The 12184-nt window shown below is 43.6% G+C and overlaps 1 protein-coding gene across 3 annotated transcripts in view; it reads left to right on the top strand.

Moving 5' to 3' along the window:
• The first annotated feature begins 235 nt into the window (after nt 1-235).
• The window catches only part of cdk16 (cyclin dependent kinase 16), a 28162-nt gene continuing 16213 nt past the window's right edge, over nt 236-12184 (top strand). For 2 of the 3 annotated variants that reach the window (XM_024137127.2, XM_024137126.2), the window contains exons 1-5: nt 236-716; nt 5168-5390; nt 7596-7772; nt 9947-10080; nt 10214-10339. In XM_024137127.2, the coding sequence (XP_023992895.1) occupies nt 5270-5390; nt 7596-7772; nt 9947-10080; nt 10214-10339 (558 nt within the window). In that variant the 5' untranslated portion in view covers nt 236-716; nt 5168-5269. The remainder of the gene's footprint in view (nt 717-5167; nt 5391-7595; nt 7773-9946; nt 10081-10213; nt 10340-12184) is intronic. The other variant, XM_024137128.2, reaches the window with a different exon arrangement.

The following is a 12184-nucleotide window of genomic DNA, read 5'->3' as shown; positions in this document are numbered from 1 at the left end:
ATCCCCTATTCACAAAGGACGGTTTTTGCTCGTTCTTACCGGGGCCACATTCAGTTGCCAAACGTTGTCGAACGTTGCAGACAGAAATTAAATTAATAGAGCCGACATGAGTCCTTGTTTACCAAGCCAGAGAAGCACGTTTCTTCTATATATCACATGTCTACCTGAATGTTCCAAAACGCTGTGTCCCGATGAACGCGCCCCTGCACTCAATATCTCCTGAGTGGGCCAAGGCAATGGTACAGTCCACAGTCTTAGCTTGTTGAATGGAATTTGGGTCATTCCACTGTAAGCTTTTCCTATTCGGGTAATATGAGGAATTTCTATACATTTTGAATAGCTTCCATTGATAGACTTAGTTAAAAATACCCAGACAAAWCGGAAAGAATAAAAAACACTGTGGAATGTCACACGACCTGACTTGTGGCTGGTAAGCGAATGCGTAATTAACGGATCTCCACCTCTCCAATCAGCCGGAGTGAGTGACTCCAGAATCTATTCGCAGCTGCTCTACTACCCTCCGCATTTGGAACTGAACAGCTGCTAAAACGTTTGAACAATTTTTCAGAATGCGAACAGGGCATGCTGTCAGACAGGGGCGAACCGGTGCTGTATCTCAACCAGCAGAATAATGGCTGAGGACTATTGGGAGAGCACACTGGCTTTGGGATATTTTTGCTAAGATTACAAGGGCATACGGGATCTCGCGTCCTCGGGTAAGCGACAAAGCAGTCTGTCCTTGTTGCGCAAAACGGTATTTACACCGGGTTGGTTAGCTAGAATACGATTTAAAAAATGTTTTTGTCAATAGCTACGTTCCGCCGAAAATACTTGGTAGCTTGTTGCAGCAACCACTGTTGATGTCAAAAGATCGGTTTACTGTACCTCCCACTTTTAAAGCTCTTCAATCACACGTATTACAATAATTCAACATTGTCTTTGTTGAAGAATAAAACATGTCCAATGGCATGTCCGTGATCACCGCATTCTAATCATTCATAGACTTTGAATCGCTTTCATTCCAATGCATAATCATGCGTAAATGAAACATGTTGCAAGCTAGCTGTAGTTTAGCTAGGAAGGGCCGAGCTGTGCGCAGCCACTGAAGCTAGCTTGATAGCTATAGCTAACTAACTAGATCATTATTAACTTGTTAACGGCGATTACTTTTCTGTCGTGTACCATTGGTTTCTATTGCACACATTAGCTGAATGATTCTTGCATTATAGTTACGAAACCTCATAAAGCTAAACAGCTTAACCAGATAAACCTAGGTCACAAATCCTTATTTAGGATATCCCTTCAAAATGAATCGTGCGTACATAATGTGATGGACGTAACGCTACCGGGTATTTTCCTATCCTGGTCAGCTAGCTACAGTCAGTTTGTTTAGTTTTTGTCAGATGGGAACCCAGCAAACTTAAGGGTCTTTTGGGATGTCATTGGGGAGACCCTCTACACTGTGACTAGCTAATTTGCCTACTTGCGTGCAATTTCTAGTTTCTTGCTTGTTTTTGTCATGATTACCCCGGTTACATATGAGCTAAGGATGCACGACTAGCTGCTATGTTGTTGATTAACTGCAGTCACAAACCTCCAGGGTGCTAGTCACCTGCTSTTGACAACCTGGGCATTGCCTTCAAAACGTCATCTTGATGTTGAGCTGTCCCATCAGTACCAGGCGGGCAGGCAGCACTGTCTGATTCTCATGGTCACACTGCTCCATGTCAACAAGGTTCATGATGCACCAGTTTTAAAAGGATGTGAACACAGACACATAGGGACAACTAGACCTATCTGAGAGGATGCCAGTGCACCCGGCCAGTTTCTGTGCTCCTGCAGTGTTTTTGTATTTTTGTTTTATTTCTACAATTGTAAAGCGACTTTGGGTCCTTGAAAAGCGCTAGATCCCATTTATTATTAAGGCCAGGCCTGCCTAAAAATTATTTCTAAGAATTATTCAGGCAGGCACTTTGTTTTATTTTACATTTAGCCTAACTGCACAGGTCAAGTTAAGTTTAATGTTTCAAACACAAAGTAAATATCCTCTTAAAATCAAATACCTCTTTGGAGTGTCTTCATCTAAGATTTCACTTCTAGATTTCCCTGCAATGGATGCCAGAGGAGAAGAAAACCTTAATCCACTCTCACCATCCGAAGTATTCCAACTATTTCAAACGTTTTCTCTGAGAATCCTTTGTGAAAAATATGATTTAGGTTAGCTAATGGTCAGTCAGTGACATACCCAATAGCCTTTCCAACAACAGTAGAACCACTTTAGATTGTTGAGATAATGATGACATTCCAAAAGAGAGGACATTCTCAACATACCTCAGGGTCTTAGTATAAACAAAGAAATTCTTACACCAGGGCTATGTAAGCCCCATAAGATGACCCTGTCCGCCCTCCTGCTCACCCCATGCCTCCAAAGTCTTCAGCACTAACACAACTGTCACCAGATAGCCTAGAAGTGCCCATTTTCTTTGGATGGTCAGCGTTCAGAGTGCATACAGAAGAAGTCCCTTTTTAGGCCAATATGCAATTTTATGGGTCACCAAGCGTCTAGCCTTCAAAAGAGCAGCTTTGGAGCTGAAACTGTTGGGCATYGTCGTGCCAAATTGAGTCGTTAGTCACAAGGCAAAAACATGGGCTTCTGGAGGTTTGGCACAACTTTAGTAGTCGGCCCAGTCCTGAATATCTCACAGATGCTCAAGAGACTAACTGCTATTTTTTCCCCACTGGTATTTAGTATTTGCTTTTTCAGTACTATTTGAAAGATAAGTTGAGATGTAGTTTTCAAGGTCATTGAACATGTCTGTTTTCTAGTGGTTTGCTTTATATTGCAATGTAGAGTGAAATCAATACACATGCTGTGATGCCAGGGGAGAACGACTGCCCCTTCTTATTGAAGCCACGGAAGTCCGACCACGGTTCTGCAGGCATTGTTAGCAGAAAACAAGATTCTCCATTATAGTGAATGAAAAAATGCCAGTCTTTGGTCAGTCTTTGTTTAAATATACAGTACCATTCAAAAGTTTGGACACACCTTCTCATTCAAGGGTTTTTCTTTATTTTTACTATTTTCTACATTGTAGTATAATAGCGGACACATCACAACTATGAAAGAACACATATGGAATCATGTAGTAACCAAATAAGTGTTAAAACAAATCAACATTTATTTTATATTTGAGATTCTTCAAAGTAGCCACCCTTTGCCTTGCTGACTGCTTTGCACACTCTTGGCATTCTCTCAACCAGCTTCATGAGGTAGTCACCTGGAATGCATTTCAATGAACAGGTGTGCCTTGTTAAATGTTAATTTGTGGAATTTCTTTCTTAATGCATTTGAGTCAATCAGTTGTGTTGACAAGGTAGAGGTGGTATACAGAAGATAGCCCTATCTGGTTAAAGACCAAGTCCATATTATGGCAAGAACAGCTCAAATAAGCAAAGAGAAACAACCGTCCATCAGAACTTTGAAAGTTTCTTAAAGTGCTGTTGCAAAAACCATCAAGCGCTATGATGAAACTGGCTCTCATGAGGACCGCCACAGGAAAGGAAGACCCAGAATTATCTGCTGCAGAGGATAAGTTAGAGTTAACTGCACCTCAGATTGCAGTCCAAATAAATGCTAACAGACACACCTCAATATCAACTGTTCRTTGAGACTGTGTGAATCAGGTCTTCCTTTCCTGTGACGGTCGAATTGCTGCAAAGAAACCACTACTAAAGGACACCAATAAGAAGAGACTTGCTTGGACCAAGAAAGACAATTAATGGACATTAGACCTGTGGAAATCTGTCCTTTCGTCTGATGATTCCAAATTTTAGATTTTTGGTTCCAACCGCCGTGTCTTTGTGAGGCGCAGAGTAGGTTAACGGATGATCTCCGCATACGTGGTTCCCACCGTGAAGCATGAAGGAGAAGGTGTGGGGGTGCTTGCTGGTGATACTGTCTGTGATTTATTTACAATTCAAGGCACACTTAACCAGCATGGCTACCACAGCATTCTGCAGTGATACCATCCCTTCTGGTTTGCACTTAGTGGGACTATCATTTGCTTTTCAACAGGACAATGACCCAACACACCTCCAGGCTGTGTAAGGGCTATTTGACCAAGAAGAAGAGTGATGTTGTGCTGCGTCAGAGATCTGGCCTCCACAATCACCCAACCTCAACCCAATTGAGATGGTTTGGGATGAGTGGGATCGCAGAGTAAAGGAAAAGCTGCAAACAAGTGCTCAGCATATGTGGGAAATCCTTCAAGGCTGTTGGAAAAGCATTCCAGGTGAAGCTGGTTGAGAGAATGCCAAGAGTGTGCATCAAGGCAAAGGGTGGCTACTTTGAAGATTTTCAAATGCAAAATATTTTTGGGGTTAAACACTTTTTTTTTGGTTAAGACATGATTCCATGTGTTATTTCATAGTTTGGATGTTTCCACTATTTCCAATGTAAAAATTAAGAAAAACCCTTGAATGAGTAGGTGTGTCCAAACTTTTGACTGGTACTGTATATATATTTTTAAGACAATCATGGTACCAGTAATTGCTTCTGAAACACCAGATGTGTGTCCTCCTTCTGTCACACACAGAAGAAGTTATAAGGATAATTTAGTTGCTAATGGAAGCCTGCAGTACCCTGGTCAGCCTTCAACTTGAGTTACTCAATGAGAGGGGTCAGCATTGAGCTAACCTCAACGTCATTTCCAGGAGTAGCTCAAACTGCGCATGTTATGTCTCAATGAAACGTTATCTTAACCGATTTCATTTRGCTTCAATGCGCTATTGAATCTTCACATAGGAAAGAATGGTGTCACGTGATCAATGGCTTTGTCCATTCATATATACAGTCTTTGTGTCACGCCCAGTATAGGCAAAGTCTGAATGATGAGAGCTCCCTTAATAGCAAAAGACTATCATTAGTGTCAAATCCAACCACTGAGTTCTCTCATCAGTTTGTAATCCAAATGAAGCAGCTTCTCTTCTCATCTCGAGGCCTAATCATTTCTCTTAATTGACTACTGAGGAGTGAGTGACCTGTCATCCTTTGACTGTTGTAGAGGATAATGATTATGATGTGTCAATCTTTGTTAGTAGTTCCCCCTACAGGACAGGTTAACAACTGTTTAACAATGTGTTTGTTTGTGTCTGTCTGTGCCCTCAGAGAGCTTGAATTGTGGCTACCCCTCCGCCCTCTGCGTCTCGGCCCCCGCCCTCCGCGTCTCGCCCCCCACCCTCCGCATCTCGCCCCCCGCTGCCCCCTCTGATGGACCGCATGAGGAAGATCAAGCGGCAGCTGTCCCTCACCCTGAGGGGGGGCAACAGTGGGGATAAGACCAGCGAGACCATCAGCCCTCAGGACACAGCGCACAGTCACAGTGACTCCGGTACAGTGGCTGATACAAACCAACACACACAATGACTCTGGTACAGACTGACCCATACCAAGTTACCTATACAACACAATGACTCCAGTACAGGCTGACCCATACCAAGTTACCTATACAATGACTCCAGTATAGGCTGACCCATACCAAGTTACCTATACAATGACTCCAGTATAGGCTGACCCGATACCAATGTTTACTTTATTTACAATACAATGACTCCAGTATAGGCTGACCCATACCAAGTTACCTATACAATGACTCCAGTACAGGCTGACCCATACCAAGTTACCTATACAATACAACTGTAGGATACTTCATCCCTTACACTGCAACAACCAATATGGCGGTATCTTTGACCAATTAGGCCTAATTGGTCAAAGAAGTAATAACTAGTGAAACTGCAGACAGCTTTGTAGTTGAATGTGCAGAATATTTAGATTAGTTTGGACCATCTTTATGCTGAAGGCGGGAGTTATTTTATCCTTCTTTTCATACTGGTGATATGAAAAACAAAATGGTGTGATGAAAAGCTCTCAAATTTAGTGATTCAACTGTTTTCTTACCAGAGACATAATGTGTCATCTCCAAATGTTTACAACTGTACTCATAAATATTTCAAATAGGTCTGCTGTAAAAGGTTACATTTCTTTCTTCTTATACAAGCATGCCACACATGACTGGGTGACCTGAAACCAATGATGACTCAGTATCATTTGTGGGAGTACTGTACATGCCACAGAGTAGTGTCACTCTTGTGCAAAGCTCTGCAGTGCAAACATTACACCCTTTTATGGCTTCTCTGCTACAGGGGATACATGGTTTAGGGTAGTGGTAGGGGTACGTCTTACCTTACCATCACTCAACAGTGTGTGTTCCTAAATTCAATCTGGAGTGCTTAGAGTGCGCTCGTAAATTCATCCGTTATTCTGCGCTCTGGCACACTCAGGCGAGAGTGCTCTGAAATTGGAGTAGATAGCCAGAGTGAATTTACGAACGCACCCACAGATTCACACACAAAATAGGCCTAGCTACACTTTTCCAAATCCTATATGGCTCCACCCTGAAGGATCTGGTGATGATGGGATGGGTGTTTGTGTAATAACGGTGCTTCTGGTTCCTGCTTGCTATTCTTAATTTAATCCGATGCATGTCTCTTCCAGCATGGCTTTCTGTGCTCTAATACTGTCTGTATTGATGCTGTCTCAGGAGGTTTCAATGAAACAACCTCAGTCTACTCAACTTGACTACCTGGTGGAAAAAAACAAAGAATTTGTGCAATAAAACCAATCAACATTTGATTTAAAAAAACATTGAAAAACTGTTTAGAATGAAAATTAATTTGGCTTTGTGAAGTAATGAATAAAGTGCTGTTGCGTAATATAATTTACCATCAACTGTGTCCATAAGAGATTATTCGAGGCAGTAAGCATGGGCCACATCTGGCCTGTACAATGCAATGAAACCAGTTCATGCAGCTCAGAAACTTCTCAGTAACCCTGTTACTAATACTGAAGGTTTTCCTTGTCAATTGACCCCATATTTTTTGTCTTCCAGTGTGTATTAACCTCTTTTGGAAAGTGAATCGCATGCTCTGAAAGATGGACATTTGTACGTGTTTCCCCTGTTCGTTTGGTTGATCCTTTAATTTCAAGTTACCGGCTCTTTTCTTTCCTTTCCTTCCCTGTTTCTTCTCATCTTAACCACCATTACTCTGTTCCTCTCTACCAAATGTTACTGCCTACTTCTGTAACATTTTTTCTTACTTTCTGTAAAAAAAAATCTTACTTTCTGTAACATTTTTTCTTACTTTCTGTAACATTTTTTCTTACTTTCTGTAACATTTTTTCTTACTTTCGGTAACATTTTTCTTACTTTCGGTAACATTTCCACTTTTTTCCCAAATACTACATCTTCATCCATGACTTTAATTTGTTTTTCTGTTTTATTTTTCTCTTCTTTCTTTCTACACCCCTTCCCCCTTTTTGTTGTCCTGTCTTCATCCCAATCATGATCTGTTTCCTCTTTCATTTGCTTTGTACCCCTGTCACCGATCATACCATGCCCTGCCGTGCCCTGTGTTCCCCGTCCACCTCACAACCACCTCCACCTGCATTGTCCTTCGTGACTCCCACCCGTACCCCATTCCTCCCTCCTGTGTGTGTCTCCCCTGTGTCTCTGCCTCCCCACCCTTCTCTCTCCCAGAGACCATGTCAGTGCGGGGCAGTGGCACTGGCAGTTTGCGGGGTTCAGTGCGAGGCAGTGGTGGTGGAGGCTCGTTCAGCATGCACTCCCTGCTCCAGTCGTACGGCTCCGCCCTGCGCCGACCACGCAGCCTGGGCCGCAGCCTCAGCTCCTATCTCAACCACACCACACGCCTGGGTACAAAACACTTGGCCAACACAGGGAAGGGGAATGTGTGTGTGTCTGCTCTGGGAGTGTGTATGTGACCTCTGGCCACAAGTGTGTGAGTGTGTATGTTAAGGGTGTGTCATGTTATGACTGGTCATGTTATAGACTTACAGTGCCTTCAGAAAGTATTCACACCCCTTTGACTTATTCCACATTTTCTTGTTTCAGCCTGATTTCAAAATTGACTAAATATTTTTTTTTTTTCTCTCACCCATCTACACACAATACCCCATAATGATATAGTGAAAACATGTTTTCAGAATTCTTTTCAAATGTGTTGAAAAGGAAATACTGAAATATCACATTAACATAAGTATTCACACCCGTGTCAATACTTTATTGAATCACCTTTGGCGTCGATTACCGCTTTCAGTCGTCTTCGGTATGTCTGTATCAGCTTTGCACATCTGGATTCTGGGATTTTCTCCCATTCTTCTTTGCATATTTTCTCAAGTTCTGTTAAGTTAGGTGGGGAGCGGCAGTGAACAGCAATCTTCAAGTCTTTCTCCAGATTTTCAATGGTATTCAAGTCTGGGCCACTCAAGGACTTTCACATTCTTGTTTTGAAGCCATTCCAGCGTTCCTGTGGCTGTATGCTTGAGGTCATTGTTCTGTTGGAACGTAAAATCTTCACCCCCAGTCTAAGGTCGTTTATACTCGGAAGCAGGTTCTCATCAAGGATTTGGCTGTATTTGGCTTATTCTATCCTTACCAGTCTCCTAGTCCCTGCCGCTGAAAAGCATCCCCATAGCATGATGCTGCCACCACCATGCTTCACGGTAGGGATGGTGTTAGATGGGTGATGAGCTGTGCCTGGTTTTCTCCAGACATAGCACTTTGCATTCAGGCCAGAGTTACATTTTTTGTCTCAGCAGACCACAGCATCTTTTGCCGTATGATCTGTCTTTCACGGGCCTTTTTGCAAACTCCAGGCGTGCTGTCATGTGCCTTTTTCTCAGGAGTGGCTGCCGTCTGGTCACTCTCCCATAAAKCCCAGATTGCTAAAGTGCTGTAGAGACTTGTCCTTCTGGCAGGTTCTCCCGTCTCAGCCAAGTAACTCTGTAGTTCTGTCCGAGTGGTCATTGGATTCTTGGTCATCTCCCTGACCAAGGCCCTTCTTGCCCGATGTCTCAGTTTGGTCAGACAGCCAACTCTAGGCAGTCTGGGTAGTTACATCTTTTCCCAATGATGGAGACCACTGTGCTCTTGGAAACTTTCAACACTCTAGAAATTGTTTTCTACCCTTCCCCAGATATATGCCTCATCACAATACTATCTTGGAGATCTATGGACCATTCCTTGGACTTCATGGTATAGTTTCTGCTTTGACATGCACTGTCAACTGTGGGACCTTATATAGACAGGTGCGTTCCTTTCCAAATCATGTCCAATMAATTGAATTTACCACAGGTGGACTCCAATCAAGTTGTAGAAACATCTCAAGGATGATCAATAGAAACAGGATGCACCTGAGCTCGATTTGAATTGTCATAGCAAAGGGGTGTGACTACTTACRGTATRTAAATTAAATATTTCTGTATTTCATTTTTCAATATATTTGCAAACATTTCACTTTGTCATTATGGGGTATTGTGTGTAGATGGGTAAAACATTTTATATTTAATCCATGTTGAATTCAGGCTGTAACTCAGCAAAATGTGCAATAAGTCAAGGGGTATGACTACTTTCTGAAGACACTATATATGCCTGTTTTCTTTGTTTTGTCCTTGTATGGGATTAAGTTAGTTACATAATTKAATACTGTTTGGAGAGTAGGTTTAAAAGCTGATAAGCACATCACACCAGTRCTGTATAACAAGTTAACAACAGTGAGCGAAAACCTCTAATAGTTGTAGTGGGAGACAACAGTGAGGAAACAAAATAAGACATCAGCGAAGAATTGCTTTACCTCTCAAATCTTACTGTGATGGTACCGCATGCTCCCCTCCAGGTGCCTTTGAACCAAAACGTTTCCCAGAAAGCAAACGTATAATGAAAGTTAACAGACACAGGGCGAGTAAAACATTATTGTCAATAGTAGTAAGATTATCATCGTTAGATTGCGATAGGACATTGAGAGCTGGGAACCCTAGAACTCTTCCATGTGGACCAGGAGTTGAGAGTGTTGCTGTGTGTTTGTACAGAGATAGTCCATGAAGATGTGAAGATCGGCTCTGACGGGGAGAGTGACCAGGTCTCGGCCACCTCTTCTGATGAAGTACACAGTCCTGTCAGGGTCCGCCTCAGGAACAACTCTGTACGCAAGATATCCACCGAGGTACACACACTCTCACGCACACACACGCACTCACACTCTCTCATAAACACTAGTAACACATGAGGTGTTTTATCCTAACTTCTAACCTTTAACCTCTAATCTTCAACCTCTAACCTTGTATATTTTCTGTTAGGATATAAACAAGCGGTTGTCCTTGCCTGCGGACATCCGTCTCCCAGATGGCTACCTAGAGAAGTTCTGTCTGAACAGTCCTCTTTTTGACAAGCCTCTGAGCCGGAGGCTAAGGAGAGTCTCCCTGGTAGGTTACTGCCCCCTCCCTCTCTGTCCTCCTCTATGTCTCCCTGGTAGGTTACTGCCCCCTCCCTCTCTGTCCTCCTCTATGTCCCTCCCTCTGCTGTTCCTCCTTTATGTCTCCCTGGTAGCGGTTCTGGCCCCTCCTCTCTGTCCTCCTTATGTCTCCCTGGTAGGTTACTGCCCTCCCTCTCTGTCCTCCTCTATGTCTCCTGGTAGGTTACTGCCCCCTCCTCTCTGTCCTCCTCTATTGTCTCCTGGTAGGTACTGCCCCCTCCCTCTCTGTCCTCCTCTGTCTCCCTGGTAGGTTACTGCCCCTCCTCTCTGTCCTCCTCTATGTCTCCTGGTAGGTTACTGCTCCCTCCCTCTCTGTCCTCTCTATGTCTCCCTGGTAGGTTACTGCCCCCTCCCTCTCTGTCCTCCTTCTATGTTCCCTGGTAGGTTAGTGCCCCTCCCTCTCTGTCCTCCTTTATGTCTCCCTGGTAGTAGTGCCCCCTCCTTCTCTGTCCTCCTTTATGTCTCCCTGGTAGGGTTACTGCCCCCTCCTCTCTGTCCTCCTCTATGTCTCCCTGGTAGGTTACTGCCCCTCCCTCTCTGTCCTCCTCTTATGTCTCCCTGGTAGGTTACTGCCCCTCCTCTCTGTCCTCCTGTATGTCTCCCTGGTAGGTTACTGCCCCTCCCTTCTGTCCTCCTCTATGTTCCCTGGTAGGTTCTGCCCCTCCCTCTCTGTCCTCCTCTATGTCTCCCTGGTAGGTTACTGCCCCTCCTCTCTGTCCTCCTCTATGTCTCCTGGTAGGTTACTGCCCCCTCCTCTCTGTCTCCTCTATGTCTCCTGGTAGTTACTGCCCCTCCTCTCTGTCCTCCTCTCCGTCTCCTCTATATCCTCATGCTCACCTTGTCTGCTCATTGCTTTTTTTCATGAGCTGTCTGTCCTGTGTGTGTTGAGCTCTTCAAGACTCTCCCTCTTGCATTTTAGTTCTTGTATTTTCATGTGCACTACAATTTTGTTCTCCCTTGCGGTTATGCCTTGCTATACTGTTCCTCCACCATTTTCTTTCATTGATATTTATTCAAGGTCAGGGCTTATACATTCACTGCCAGACATCTCAACAGAAGTGGTTGCACGTGTCGATGATGAGATTGACCCTTCTCTTGTTTATCATCTTCCTGGCCAAAGTCAGTCAAAGCCAGTCTCGTAGTTAGTTCACTTCCTGGATAAAGCAGTTTCTCGTAGTTAGTTCATCTTCCTGGATAAAGCCAGTCTCGTAGTTAGTTCATCTTCCTGGATAAAGCCCAGTCTCGTAGTTAGTTCAATCTTCCTGGATAAAAGCCCAGTCTCGTAGTTAGTTCATCTTCCTGGATAAAGCCAGTCTCGTAGTTAGTTCATCTATCCTGGATAAAGCAGTCTCGTAGTTAGTTCATCTTCCTGATAAAGCCTCTCGTAGTTAGTTCATCTTCCTGGATAAAGCCAGTCTCGTAGTTAGTTCATCTTCCTGGATAAAGCCAGTCTCGTGAGTCTAGTTCATCTTCCTGGATAAAGCCAGTCTCGTAGTTAGTTCATCTTCCTGGGATAAAGCCAGTCTCGTAGTTAGTTCATCTTCCTGGATAAAGCCAGTCTCGTAGTTAGTTCATCTTCCTGGATTAAAGCCAGTCTCGTAGTTAGTTTCATCTTCCTGGATAAAGCCAGTCTCGCTTAGTTAGTTCATCTTCCTGGATAAAGCCAGTCTCGTAGTTAGTTCATCTTCCTGGATAAGCCAGTCTCGTAGTTAGTTCATCTTCCTGGATAAAGCCAGTTCTCGTAGTTAGTTATCATTCTTCCTGGATAAAGCCAGTCTGCGTGTTAGTTAATCTT

This window comes from Salvelinus sp. IW2-2015, unplaced genomic scaffold (assembly GCF_002910315.2).
Source record: "Salvelinus sp. IW2-2015 unplaced genomic scaffold, ASM291031v2 Un_scaffold1113, whole genome shotgun sequence".
Lineage (NCBI taxonomy): Eukaryota > Metazoa > Chordata > Actinopteri > Salmoniformes > Salmonidae > Salvelinus > Salvelinus sp. IW2-2015.
The sequence above is the reverse complement of the archived record's forward strand: the minus strand, read 5'-3'. Positions and strand labels throughout refer to the sequence as shown.